Source organism: Manacus candei, unplaced genomic scaffold (assembly GCF_025592945.1).
Source record: "Manacus candei isolate 608988 ecotype Guabito, Panama unplaced genomic scaffold, ASM2559294v1 h1tg000003l, whole genome shotgun sequence".
Taxonomy (NCBI): domain Eukaryota; kingdom Metazoa; phylum Chordata; class Aves; order Passeriformes; family Pipridae; genus Manacus; species Manacus candei.
Window position 1 is genome coordinate 17128760 of NW_026138051.1, and position 12844 is coordinate 17141603.

The 12844-nt window shown below is 48.9% G+C and overlaps 1 protein-coding gene and 1 long non-coding RNA gene across 2 annotated transcripts in view; one reads left to right on the plus strand and one right to left on the minus strand.

Annotated features, from left to right (window-relative positions):
• LOC127470844 (uncharacterized) overlaps positions 1 to 11384 on the minus strand; it is a 43472-nt gene extending 32088 nt beyond the window's left edge. Inside the window, exon 1 of the long non-coding RNA XR_007904422.1 lies at positions 11329 to 11384. This is a non-coding gene — a long non-coding RNA (uncharacterized LOC127470844). The remainder of the gene's footprint in view (positions 1 to 11328) is intronic.
• Positions 1 to 12844, plus strand: part of LOC127470375 (uncharacterized) — a 181219-nt gene that overhangs the window by 34824 nt on the left and 133551 nt on the right. Inside the window, exons 26-27 of the mRNA XM_051785824.1 lie at positions 6066 to 6181; positions 7036 to 7153. Coding sequence (XP_051641784.1) covers positions 6066 to 6181; positions 7036 to 7153 — 234 coding nt within the window. The remainder of the gene's footprint in view (positions 1 to 6065; positions 6182 to 7035; positions 7154 to 12844) is intronic.

The following is a 12844-nucleotide window of genomic DNA, read 5'->3' on the forward strand; positions in this document are numbered from 1 at the left end:
CTATATAGACAGGTGAGTGGTTCTGGGATTATCACATCATTGACACACTGCAAGCCAAAGGCAAAAAAGCCACTTTGGTCACTGGAAGAACATGGAGCTCTTCATTATTTCTCAACTCCTCCACCTGCAGTGGACGGGAGGTGCAGGGCACAGGTCTCTTAGCTCCTTCAGGGAGGAGCTTGCCTTGTGTCTGCCTTGGCCTTTTCTGGTATAGGTAGTTTGAAGCGTGTCTTCCAAAACCTCCATCTGCCATGTCTTCCTAAAGCCACAGCCCTTCAGTTCACTACCTCCCTGTTCTTTTGGGGTCTGGTTTTTTCAAACTGACCATCTTTTCTGTGCCTTAATGATACGTGCTGATAAACCCACCTAGAAATTATTGCCCTTGGGGTTTTCCCTCTACTTTCTGTTGCTGTGGATGCCAGGAAGACTAGGCTCTTGTTTGCACAACCACACAATGTGCCAGGTTTTAAATGGTTTTCCCTGTTTCTGAATGCACTTTATGCAGTGCTTTCCAAGGGGTTGACCAACATCTGCCATCAGTGGTGCACACTCTCCTCCCATGGAGAAGTCTGTGTTGCCTGCTTCCTGGAGTTCAGGCTGGAAGGGATGAGTTAAGATGATGAAGCAGCTGATGGCAATGTCCTGGTTCCAGATTTCTCTCTGCTGTCACTAAACTGCATTTTTGCCTTGCTTGCCATCTAAGACATCTCCTTTTTCACAGATGAGCCTTTCTCATTTAGCCTGCTCAGATTCTCTCTTCATTTACAAGTGACCTGGCAAGAAAACTCAACTGCAGTCTTTCCCATAAGGTCATTTAGCTGGGCCCATTCATCTCCATGCTGTGGGTTTCTTCTTTCAGCTACCTTTTCAATGAAGAACTCTGGCTGGTGATGGAATATGTGGAGGGATGCACCTTAGGCGATGTCATTTCCAAACAAGCTCTTGAGGAAGAGATGATAGCCTCCATCAGTCGGGAGGTAAGGGATGCTGCCCTTGCTTCTGACAGCTTGGACAGGATGGTTCTTTGCAAAAGGTGGTAAGAGCAGGAGTGATTTCCTGTTCAGAGCTTTGTTTCTGCGTTGCTGTTATGATGTGGAGAAGAAAAGAGCATCCAAGTGAACGGCCTGCCAGTCCCACTGCATTTCCTGTAGTCTGTTATTATACTCCTATAATGTTGTACTTTCCTTTCTAGTTTAATTTCATTTTATTTTATTTATTATTCCAAACTTTGCCACTTGAGGTATGTCTGCAATTGATGTGTCACCTGGAAATTTGATCTTTTAGAGCCATTTCCTTTTTTGTGGGAAAAAAATCAGCCTAATTAATTTTTTTCTCTCATTTCTTTGTTTAATCTCAGTGCCTGAAAGCCCTGGACTTCCTTCATTCAAATCTAGTGATTCACAGAGACATCAAAAGTGACAATATTCTTCTAGGAATGGATGGATCTGTGAAACTGAGTAGGTGTTCTTGGTCAGGCACACCGTTCCTGGGAGGCAGGGTCTGGGGTTGCCTTTGAGTGCCTGCCAGTTCCCCAAAAGTGGTGCTGGTGGGAGTGCCCAGCCCACTGCTGTAAGCTGAGAGCAGAGTTGCAATGTGCAGAGAGCTCTAGAGAGGATGAGGCTGTCAAGAGTGCCTTTGGTTTGGGTATGTCCCTTCCAGAGGAAACAGAGCACAGCCACTCTTCCAGCTAGATTCAACACTGTGCTCTCAGACTGAGAGTGGGGAATTCTTGTGCTTGCTTTCATAATTCAAGCTGGTTTTAACAGTCCTTGTTTTTGTCTGCAGTTGATTTTGGCTTCTGTGCTTGGCTTACGCCCTGGCAGAAGAAACGGTGGTCAGTCGTTGGGACTGCTTTCTATATGGCCCCTGAAATGTTGAGAGGAGACATATATGGTGCCAAAGTGGACATCTGGGCACTTGGGATCATTGCACTAGAAATGGTGGATGGTCCTACGCAGGTAAGGTGCAAATACTGTCAGAGAGCCCTGCCTTTCTCCCCTGAGCCATATCTTTCTCCCACTCACATCAGCTTGAACTAGTCCCACCAAGGCCCACGTCTAAAAGTGTCCTGGAGCACATCTGCTCACAGGAGAAGCGACATGTGCCAGTGCAGAAATGGGCCGTTTTGGCCTCCCACAATGCTTGAATTCCTCCTGTGCTCTTTGAACTCCCTTGGAGCTGGATCTCCCAATGGCAGGAGTTTTTCAGCAGCAGGATTCTCCCGTTGGAGAATTACTGTGAAAAGCATTTCAAGGGGATCTGCAGGCCAGAAGTCTTTTCAAACTGGGACCAGTGCCCACTGCTTACCTGAGCCTTTCAGGGCAGGTCACTGCTTCTAGTACTGCCACAAGTATGTATTAGCCAGTACGTTTCTAAAAGTAGGTTCTAGCACAGCTCCTTGTAGTAAGCCAATGTATTTTCAAGTTTGCAGTTGTAGATGCTAATTCCCTAAAATGAAATGACCCGTTCTTACACCAAAGGAGTGTGCAATAGGCCAGGAAGGTATACTGGGATAAAACCCCATGACTAAGAGCTGAAATCAAGTTAAATGCTGCACAGTTAATTCCTGAGGAAGGCAACAATTACGGAAAATGTCAGTCTTCCAGTCTTTCTGAAAAAGGTCCCTGACTTTTCTTGGAAGACTTCTTTTGGATTGCATTTGCCTTGCAGAAGGCAGCAAAAAGAGATGAAGGCAATTAATAGGACTGGTCTGAATGCTGAAAATTCTCTGCTTCCTTAAGCTCAAATGTTGATCAGGGCTCCTGGAAAAGCCCCAGGTCAAGTCTCAGAAAGCAAGGACTGGCCTGTGCTGGAGCTCTTCCCCTCAGGGAGGGATGGTTAATGGCTGTCTTGTGTTTCCTTTGTCCCAAGCCTAAGGACGTGCCACCCCAGCTGAAAACTCGCAGAAACCTGTCGCCTGTGTTCCGTTCCTTCCTGCAGTCCTGCCTGAAACGGAATGCGAAGCGTCGATGGACAGCCAGGAAGCTGCTGAAGGTAAAGTGGCTGCAGGTGAAACAGCTGTCCAGGGATGGGCTTTGTCATTAACTAAACTCAGAGGCATCAGGAGGCTTCCTCTCCTACTAATCTCCACTCTTGGTGCTTTTCAAATGACAACTAAGTAGCGTCACAGAATAGTTTGGCTTGGAAGGGTCCTATAAGTGGCATCCAGTCCAACCCCCCTGCAATGAGCAGGGACATCTTCAACTAGCCCGGGTTGCTCAGAGCCCTGTCCCACCTGACCAGGGATGGGTTATGCACTTCCTGTGCCAGTGTTTCAGCACCCTCATTCTAAACAATGACTTCCTTAGATGTAACCAGAATCTATCCTCTTCCACTTGAAAACCATGACCCTTTGTCCCATTGCAACCATGCCCTTTGAGAAAATGTGTCCCCTTGAAGGACTGAAAGGCCACAATAAGCTCTCCCTGGGACCTTGTCTTCTCCAGTGCCATCTGTCTTGGCCTTTCCTCAGAGGAAAGATGGAGGTCTAGATAGTTCCCTACATCCTCCTGATGTGTATTACTGGTAACCAGAGGAATCCCACTGGAGCCTGTGAGAAACTGCATTTGGAAAGTAATGGCTCCTTTTGTTCTTCTTTGGTTTTTCGGTGCAGCATCGGTTTTTAAAAAAATCCAAGAGTCTTGTCGAGATGGCTCCTCTGATTGATGCAGCCAGGAGACCCAGAACAGCGGCACCAGAACCTCTGCTGGCTCCCTCTCTTTCTGGACAAGAGGGGAAAGAAGTGCAAGTAGAGAAGAAAGTTGTCAAAGCAAAGCCTGAAGGAGTGAAATCAGTAAGTGCCAGAGTACATTAGCACTGCTTTTGGTGTCAATCAGAGCTGCAAGTTCCTGAGCAGACAGCGCTTGCTTTTTGTGGCTGAAGATTGTGAGGGCTCTAGCCCTGCCATGACATGGTGCTTCAGCCCAGCCACTGACACCTGGAAAAGGGGTTTTGAACTTCCAAGTTGAGTCAGAGTGTCCCTTGCAGGACACACAGCAATAACTGTGCCCTAGAGGGTAGTTGCCCCTCTGCACGACCTAGTTGAGAAAATGCATGAAAATTGAAGAGGAAACTGCCCATGAACTCGTGTAAATCCAGTCCTTTCTTCTCGTTCATTCACTTTGTGAAGTGGGCAGCAAGAGACAGTTTAAGAGCCTGACTTGTGGCCAACAGCATCTTCCCAAGGGTTTGTATTTGAAATATGATCTCAGGACATCTCTGCAAGCCACCTTTCTGACAGAAACTAATTCTTGCCACAGATCCTCAAGAGCTCTGCAATGGCAGGTGTTGCTGCAGCACCACAACCTAAAGAAGACTGCTTGCCCGACACTGAAATGCCAAGCACAAGCACTGGCAAAAGAGGCACTGGGAAAAAATGCACACAGAAAACAAACACTGGGAAGAAAAGCTCTGGGGAAACCAGCACAGGGAGAAAAAGCTCAGACCAGCCACAACTGATATCCTCACTAACAAGTATTTACCTCGCCGATCTCAGTACGTATCATGTATTTCACTTCTGGTAGAGCAGTCCGTGGTATGCATGTCAACTTTAGCTGTACTAAAGGAACAGAGTGTTTGTCGAGCCACCTGTGCTTCAGAGCTGCCTCTGTTGCTCTTGTGATTGTTGTTGCCATCTGACTACAAAGGGCTCACAGCCCCGCACAGTGGGGCTGCCTTTCGGATCTGCTGCACGGTGGTATCTCTGTTTCACACGAGCATCTTTCATGTTGTTTCTTTCAGAGGGCATTGTGAGTGAGGAGAACCCTGCGAAGAAATACACTTTACAGCAGATAATTGGCCAAGGGTAAGTCCAATCTCAGCTACTTCCACAAAACCATGGGCCAGGGATTTTGCTGGTGTCCTATCAAGCATGCAGTCGGGCAAGCTGCAAACATGGGCAGACACTGGGCTTACATCCTCCTGTCTGTCAGTCCTGATCAGTATTTAATAACTGTGGTCAGAAGGCATTGTCAAAGACAACTCAATGCTGGCAGTCTCTTGCCTGTAACAAGGAGCAGGACGTTGAGTATGTCCTATGTTTTCTCCTGGCCACCCTGCATGGCACAGGGCTGCTGGGCTGCTGGGCTGCTGCTGAAGCCGAGTGTTTTATAAACACTCTGGGCAGCAGAGCTCTGCTCTCTGGGCTGGCTTTCTCACCCAGGGCCTAAACGCCTTCTCCTTTCTTGGCTGCTGCTCTGTTTCTAGGACTTTTGGAACAGTTTTCCGAGGAGTTGACATTGCCACAGGAGGACAGGTAAGGGCCAGCACCCCCGGCAGATTGTGCAGCTCTCGAGTGCTTTCCCCTCCGCTGGCAGCTGTGGCCACAGCTCTGGGTGGCCACGAGATCTTTGCTGCAGAGACTGTTCCTCTGAGGGCAGACAAGTGTCAGCCTGCAACACACGGTTTGGACAGACCTTGTCCTTATTAAGTCCCCAAAAGAAGGCAAGGAGGGCAGGGGTATCTTTCAGAGAAGGACACCTTTGCTCAGACTTATTTACTGACTATGCTAATGCATCAGCTACTTGGTGGCTCCTTACCCAGCTGCAGTGCTGCACTTGGGAAGTGCACTTACACAGGAGTCTGCAAGGGATCTAAAGGCCCTGAGAGCTGCTCATAACCCCGGCCACATCCATAAAATACCCTAGAATGGGTTATTCCTTTTCAAACCCAGAAAAGAACTGCAAATAGGAACTGGGTTAAAAAACGTTCTTTAGAGTTGCAAAATCCAACTTCAACATGTTACAAAGTTCTGGGATTGTATTTTTTTTTTTTTCTGAAACCTCCATGACCTTTTAGGACGGGATTTCCTCCATTATGGATTGATTGTTTGGAGACCATTTGTCCAGAGTTTACAAGGCAAAATGTCTATAGCCATGTGTCCTGTAACTGGCACACAAGGGCGAGTGGAGGAATCGCCTCTTGTCCTGTCAGTTAAGAAGCTCTGGTGTCTAATCCCAGGCAGTTTGGCCCAGCCTGGCTCCATCATTCCAAAGACACCCGCTCCATGTGCGTTGTGGTCCCGTGCAACAGACTTCTCAAGTCTATGGCTTTTAATCTCCTTTTAGGTGGCCATCAAGAAGATTTTTCTTGGAGACCAAAAGCATCAAAGCGAAAAAGTTGTAAATGAAGTTACGGTCCTAAAGAGAATGAGGCACCCCAATATCATTCACTATATAGACAGGTGAGTGGTTCTGGGATTATCACATTGAGGTTCATTGACACACTGCAAGCCAAAGGCTAAAAAGCCACTTTGGTCACTGGAAGAACATGGAGCTCTTCATTATTTCTCAACTCCTCCACCTGCAGTGGATGGGAGGAGCAGGGCACAGGTCTCTTAGCTCCTTCAGGGAGGAGCTTGCCTTGTGTCTGCCTTGGCCTTTTCTGGTATAGGTAGTTTGAAGCGTGTCTTCCAAAACCTCCATCTGCCATGTCTTCCTAAAGCCACAGCCCTTCATTCACTACCTCCCTGTTCTTTTGGGGTCTGGTTTTTTTCAAACTGATCATCTTTTCTGTGCCTTAATGATACGTGCTGATAAACCCACCTAGAAATTATTGCCCTTGGGGTTTTCCCTCTACTTTCTGTTGCTGTGGATGCCAGGAAGACTAGGCTCTTGTTTGCACAACCACACAATGTGCCAGGTTTTAAATGGTTTTCCCTGTTTCTGAATGCACTCTATGCAATGCTTTCCAAGGGGTTGACCAACATCTGCCCTCAGTGGTGCACACTCTCCTCCCGTGGAGAAGTCTGTGTTGCCTGCTTCCTGGAGTTCAGGCTGGAAGGGAGGAGTTAAGATGATGAAGCAGCTGATGGCAATGTCCTGGTTCCAGATTTCTCTCTGCTGTCACTAAACTGCATTTTTGCCTTGCTTGCCATCTAGGACATCTCCTTTTTCACAGATGAGCCTTTCTCATTTAGCCTGCTCAGATTCTCTCTTCATTTACAAGTGACCTGGCAAGAAAACTCAACTGCAGTCTTTCCCATAAGGTCATTTAGCTGGGCCCATTCATCTCCATGCTGTGGGTTTCTTCTTTCAGCTACCTTTTCAATGAAGAACTCTGGCTGGTGATGGAATATGTGGAGGGATGCACCTTAGGCGATGTCATTTCCAAACAAGCTCTTGAGGAAGAGATGATAGCCTCCATCAGTCGGGAGGTAAGGGATGCTGCCCTTGCTTCTGACAGCTTGGACAGGATGGTTCTTTGCAAAAGGTGGTAAGAGCAGGAGTGATTTCCTGTTCAGAGCTTTGTTTCTGCGTTGCTGTTATGATGTGGAGAAGAAAAGAGCATCCAAGTGAACGGCCTGCCAGTCTCACTGCATTTCTTGTACTCTGTTATTATACTCCTATAATGTTGTTGTACTTTCCTTTCTAGTTTAATTTCATTTTATTTTATTTATTATTCCAAACTTTGCCACTTGAGGTATGTCTGCAATTGTTGTGTCACCTGGAAATTTGATCTTTTAGAGCCATTTCCTTTTTTGTGGGAAAAAAATCAGCCTAATTAATTTTTTTCTCTCATTTCTTTGTTTAATCTCAGTGCCTGAAAGCCCTGGATTTCCTTCATTCAAATCGAGTGATCCACAGAGACATCAAAAGTGACAATATTCTTCTAGGAATCGATGGATCTGTGAGATTGAGTAGGTGTTCTTGGTCAGGCACAGCGTTCCTTGGAGGCAGGGTCTGGGGTTGCCTTTGAGTGCCTGCCAGCTCCCCAAAAGTGGTGCTGGTGGGAGTGCCCAGCCCACTGCTGTAAGCTGAGAGCAGAGTTGCAATGTGCAGAGAGCTCTAGAGAGGATGAGGCTGTCAAGAGTGCCTTTGGTTTGGGTATGTCCCTTCCAGAGGAAACAGAGCACAGCCACTCTTCCAGCTAGATTCAACACTGTGCTCTCAGACTGAGAGTGGGGAATTCTTGTGCTTGCTTTCATAATTCAAGCCGGTTTTAACACTATTTCTTTTTTCTGCAGTTGATTTTGGCTTATGTGCTTGGCTGAAGCCCCGGCGAAAGACATGGAGGTCATTTTTTGCAGCTCCTTTCTATATGGCATCAGAAATGTTGAGAGGAGACAGATATGATGCCAAAGTGGACATCTGGGCCCTTGGGATCACAGCACTAGAAATGGTGGATGGTCCTACACGGGTAAGGTGCAAATAGTGTCAGAGAGCCCTGCCTTTCTCCCCTGAGCCATATCTTTCTCCCACTCACATCAGCTTGAACTAGTCCCCCCAAGGCCCACGTCTAAAAGTGTCCTGGAGCACATCTGCTCACAGGAGAAGCGACATGTGCCAGTGCAGAAATGGGCCGTTTTGGCCTCCCACAATGCTTGAATTCCTCCTGTGCTCTTTGAACTCCCTTGGAGCTGGATCTCCCAATGGCAGGAGTTTTTAAGCAGCAGGATTCTCCCGTTGGAGAATTACTGTGAAAAGCATTTCAAGGGGATCTGCAGGCCAGAAGTCTTTTCAAACTGGGACCAGTGCCCACTGCTTACCTGAGCCTTTCAGGGCAGGTCACTGCTTCTAGTACTGCCACAAGTATGTATTAGCCAGTACATTTCTAAAAGTAGGTTCTAGCACAGCTCCTTGTAGTAAGCCAATGTATTTTCAAGTTTGCAGTTGTAGATGCTAATTCCCTAAAATGAAATGACCCGTTCTTACATCAAAGGAGTGTGCAATAGGCCAGGAAGGTATACTGGGATAAAACCCCATGAACTAACAGCTGAAACCAAGTTAAATGCTGCACAGTTAATTCCTGAGGAAGGCAACAATTATGGAAAATGTCAGTCTTCCAGTTCTTCTGAAAAAGGTCCCTGACTTTGCTTGGAAGACTTCTTTTGGATTGCATTTGCCTTGCAGAAGGCAGCAAAAAGAGATGAAGGCAATTAGCAGGACTGGTCTGGATGCTGAAAATTCTCTGCTTCCTTAAGCTCAAATGTTGATCAGGGCTCCTGGAGAAGCCCCAGGTCAAGTCTCAGAAAGCAAGGACTGGCCTGTGCTGGAGCTCTTCCCCTCAGGGAGGGATGGTTAATGGCTGCCTTGTGTTTCCTTTGTCCCAGCCTAAGGACGTGCCACCGGAGCTGGAGACTCCCAGAGAACTGTCGCCTGTGTTCCGTTCCTTCCTGCAGTCCTGCCTGAATCGGAAGGTGAAGCGTCGATGGACGGCCAAGAAGCTGCTGAAGGTAAAGTGGCTGCAGGTGAAACAGCTGTCCAGGGATGGGCTTTGTCATCAGCTAAACTCAGAGGCATCAGGAGGCTTCCTCTCCTACTAATCTCCACTCTTGGTGCTTTTCAAATGACAACTAAGTAGCATCCTAGAATAATTTGGCTTGGAAGGGACCTTTAAGTGGCATCTAGTCCAACCCCCCTGCAACGAGCAGGGACATCTTCAACTAGACCGGATTGCTCAGAGCCCTGTCCCACCTGACCAGGGGTGGGGCATCCACTTCCTGTGCCAGTGTTTCAGCACCCTCATTCTAAACAATAACTTCCTTAGATGTAACCAGAATCTATCCTCTTCCACTTGAAAACCATGACCCTTTGTCCCATTGCAACAGGCCCTTTGAAAAAATGTGTCCCCTTGAAGGACTGAAAGGCCACAATAAGTTCTCCCTGGGACCTTCTCTTCTCCAGTGCCATCTGTCTTGGCCTTTCCTCCAAGGAAAGGTCTTCCACCATCTGGTCCTGTCTGTGGCCCTGGCTTGTACTTTGGGAGGACACTTGGTTGTACCTGGTGGCAAAAGACCTGGAGTAGCATAATAGCAGGTCCAGAGGCTGAAATGGTGTTGGTGGAGGGGGACCCAAGGAAGCAGTCCCAGCCAAGTGGTCAGAGTATTAATGGCCTGGGAGAAGGAAGGGGCTGTGGGGAGCTCACTGTGAGCCTCAGAGGGGGCCCAGCTTGTCCCTCCTGCCCCACTCTTTGAGGTTTCTGCCACCCAAGGAGGGACAGCTGAGCGGGCCTTGTCCCAGCCCCATTTGCTGCCTGGCACATTCAAGCAGGCCAGAAGTGCTCCAGGGTTCTGGCAGGTTTTATGGCAGAGAGAGGGAGCTGCAGAAGGTGCCACTGGGCTGTCCCTGCTGGGAAGGAAGGTGGCAGCCAGCACAGGGAGGGGCAGGGCTGGAATGCACACACTGCTCTCCCTGCAAGCCAGAGCTGAGTCCATCAGCACTCTGCCCCTTGTGTCCCTGCTCTTGTCTGGGTGCTGAGAACCTCCACCTCAGTGCTCTTCAGAACAACACACAGGCCTGCATCCTCCTGGGGTTGACCTTGCTTAGAGGTACGGGAATTTCCCGAGGAGGGGCTTATGCTCCTCATCAATTTTCACACCTAAAATAGCCCAAGTCTTTAGAGAAGAGGAACCTAAGGGAGTCCTTTGAGTTTTCTGAAATGGAAAAAGGCCCGAGACAGCAAGTGGCATTCCCGAGCACTGGCAAGGCAAACCTCCTTGCTGCAGACACCTTGAGAAATTGAATAATGGCCTTATGGGCCATGTTTCCTGTGATAGCAAGGTCCTGGACATGAAGTTGGAGGTGTAGATGGTGCCCTCAGTCCTCCTGATGTGTATTGCTGGTAACCAGAGGGATCCTGCTGGAGCCTGTGAGAATCTGTGTTTGGAAAGTAATGGCTCTATTGGTTTTTCTTTCGTTTTGGGTGCAGCATCCGTTTTTAAAGAAATCCAAGAGTCTTGACGAGATGGCTCCTCTGATTGATGCAGCCAGGAGATCCACAACACAGGCACCAGAACCTCTGCTGGGTCCCTCTCTTTCTGGACAAGAGGGGAAAGAAGAGCAAGCAGAGAAAGAAGTTGTCAAAGCAAAGCCTTAACGAATGAAATCAGTAAGTGCCAGCGTACATTAGCGCTGCCTTTGGTGTCATTCAGAGCTGCAAGTTCCTGAGCAGACAGTGTTTGCCATGCATGGCTGAAGATTGTGAGGGCTGTAGCCCTGCCATGACATGGTGCTACAGCCCAGCCACTGACACCTGGAAAAGGGGTTTTGAACTTCCAAATTGAGTCAGGGTCCCTTGCAGGAGACAGGAGAAACTGTCCCTTGGGGATACCTGCCCCTCTGCACAGTTCAAAAATGCATAAAAATTGAAGAGGAAACTGCCCAGGAACTCGTGTAAATCCAGTCTTTTCTTCTCGTCCATTCACTTTGTGAAGTGGGCAGCAAGAGACAGTTTAAGAGCCCAACTGGTGGCCAACAGCATCTTCCCAAGGGTTTGCATTTGAACTATGATCTCAGGGCATCTCTGCAAGCCACCTTTCTCACAGAAACTAATTCTTGCCACAGATCCTCAAGAGCTCTGCAATGGCAGGCACTGCTGCAGCATCACAACCTGAAGAAGTCTCCTTTCCCAACACTGATATGCCTCCACTCGCAAAGGAGGCAGAGTAAAGAAGGACTTGGAAAACAGCCAATGTATGTGTGGAGGAACAAGAAACAGAATGGCAGCGTTTCCGAGCTTGGAGAGACCTGAATGGTGCTTGAGGAAAACAGCAACTTATGGACTTGCATGTTTTTACCCAGTTCTGAAGCCAGTTTAATGTACCCACACATATATCTCTGTATCAATCCCCTTGACTTGTACTACCCCAGACATGTCTGAACTTGTCCCCAGTTATTCCCACCAAAAGTTGTTTTCTCCCTTACTCTCCCCTGCTTTCCCGCTCATCCCACACTGATTGGCCAGAAAATGCCGCAGTGCGGAGTGAGCTCCCATTGGCCCCAGATACCTGACTCCTCCCAAGTTCCTCCCTCCTTCTCCCTACTCCCCAGTCCTGTGGCACCCTGAGATGTCCGTCCCATGCTCCGCCCCGGTTATCGGACCTCCCTCACCTGAACCCTACATAAGTCCTCGTTCCTCCTAATAAAATAGCTGTTGCACCCCTTCCTTCTGCCTTGTCAGACCGTTCTGTGTCGCGTCCCTGTTTCCTTCCGCACCGGGCGGTGGCAAGTATCTACTCTGATCTTTGCAGCCACTTCATTATTAAATTAACTTTTGTTGTTATTCATAGCTGGGAAGCCCCATTGATGGGGGTTTTGGTATGGCTTGGAATTGGGGAAGGAAAGAATTAAAGGAAAAACGGAAAGATGGGGGGGGGGGGGTGGTGGAACTGGGGCTTCCTTCAAGTTGGCAGCGGGACGGCGTGGGGCCGGGGAGCTGTAGGGAGACTCCTCGCCACTGTGCTCAGTGCCTGGCCTCTTCCCCCCGCCCCACCCCATCGCCCAGGCTGAGAACCGTCGCCGCTGCTGCCTCAGTCTGGGGGCCGCCCCGCCTCATCGGCAACTGTTCTTGCCTCAGCCCTCAGGTGTTTTCCTCTCAGCCCGCACCAATTTTCCCCTCAATCCGCAGCCGGTTTTGCCTCAGCCCACAGCCCTTTCTGCCTCATAACTGCCCCACCCCGCCTCGGCTGCAGCCGGTTTTGTCTAAGCCCAGAGCCATTCTCATCTCAGCCCTTGTGCCCCGCTGCTTCAGCCCGCAGCGGTTTTTGCTTCAGCCTGGGGGTCACCCCATCTCAGCTGAGGCCTCAGTGATGCCGGGAAAAGGCGACGCTAGTAAAACTCAAGAGCCACAGGCGCTATGAAGCCGCTCGTTGTTTATTACGCTGCCGGACGCGCGCGAGCGCTCCCCCCTCACGGCTCCCGTTTTCTCCCCGTAGGTCATCCATATCCATCGCACTCTTGCATTGGTGCCTGTTCTTTTCTGATTTCTGTCTCCTCTGAGCATTTCTCCATGTGCTTAGTTTCCTGTCAAGGTAAACCCTCAAAAGACTGTGGAAAATCAGTCTTTGTGGAGCCACCTGTGCTTCGGAGCTGCCTCTGCTGTTGTGGTTATTGCTGTTGTTGTTGTT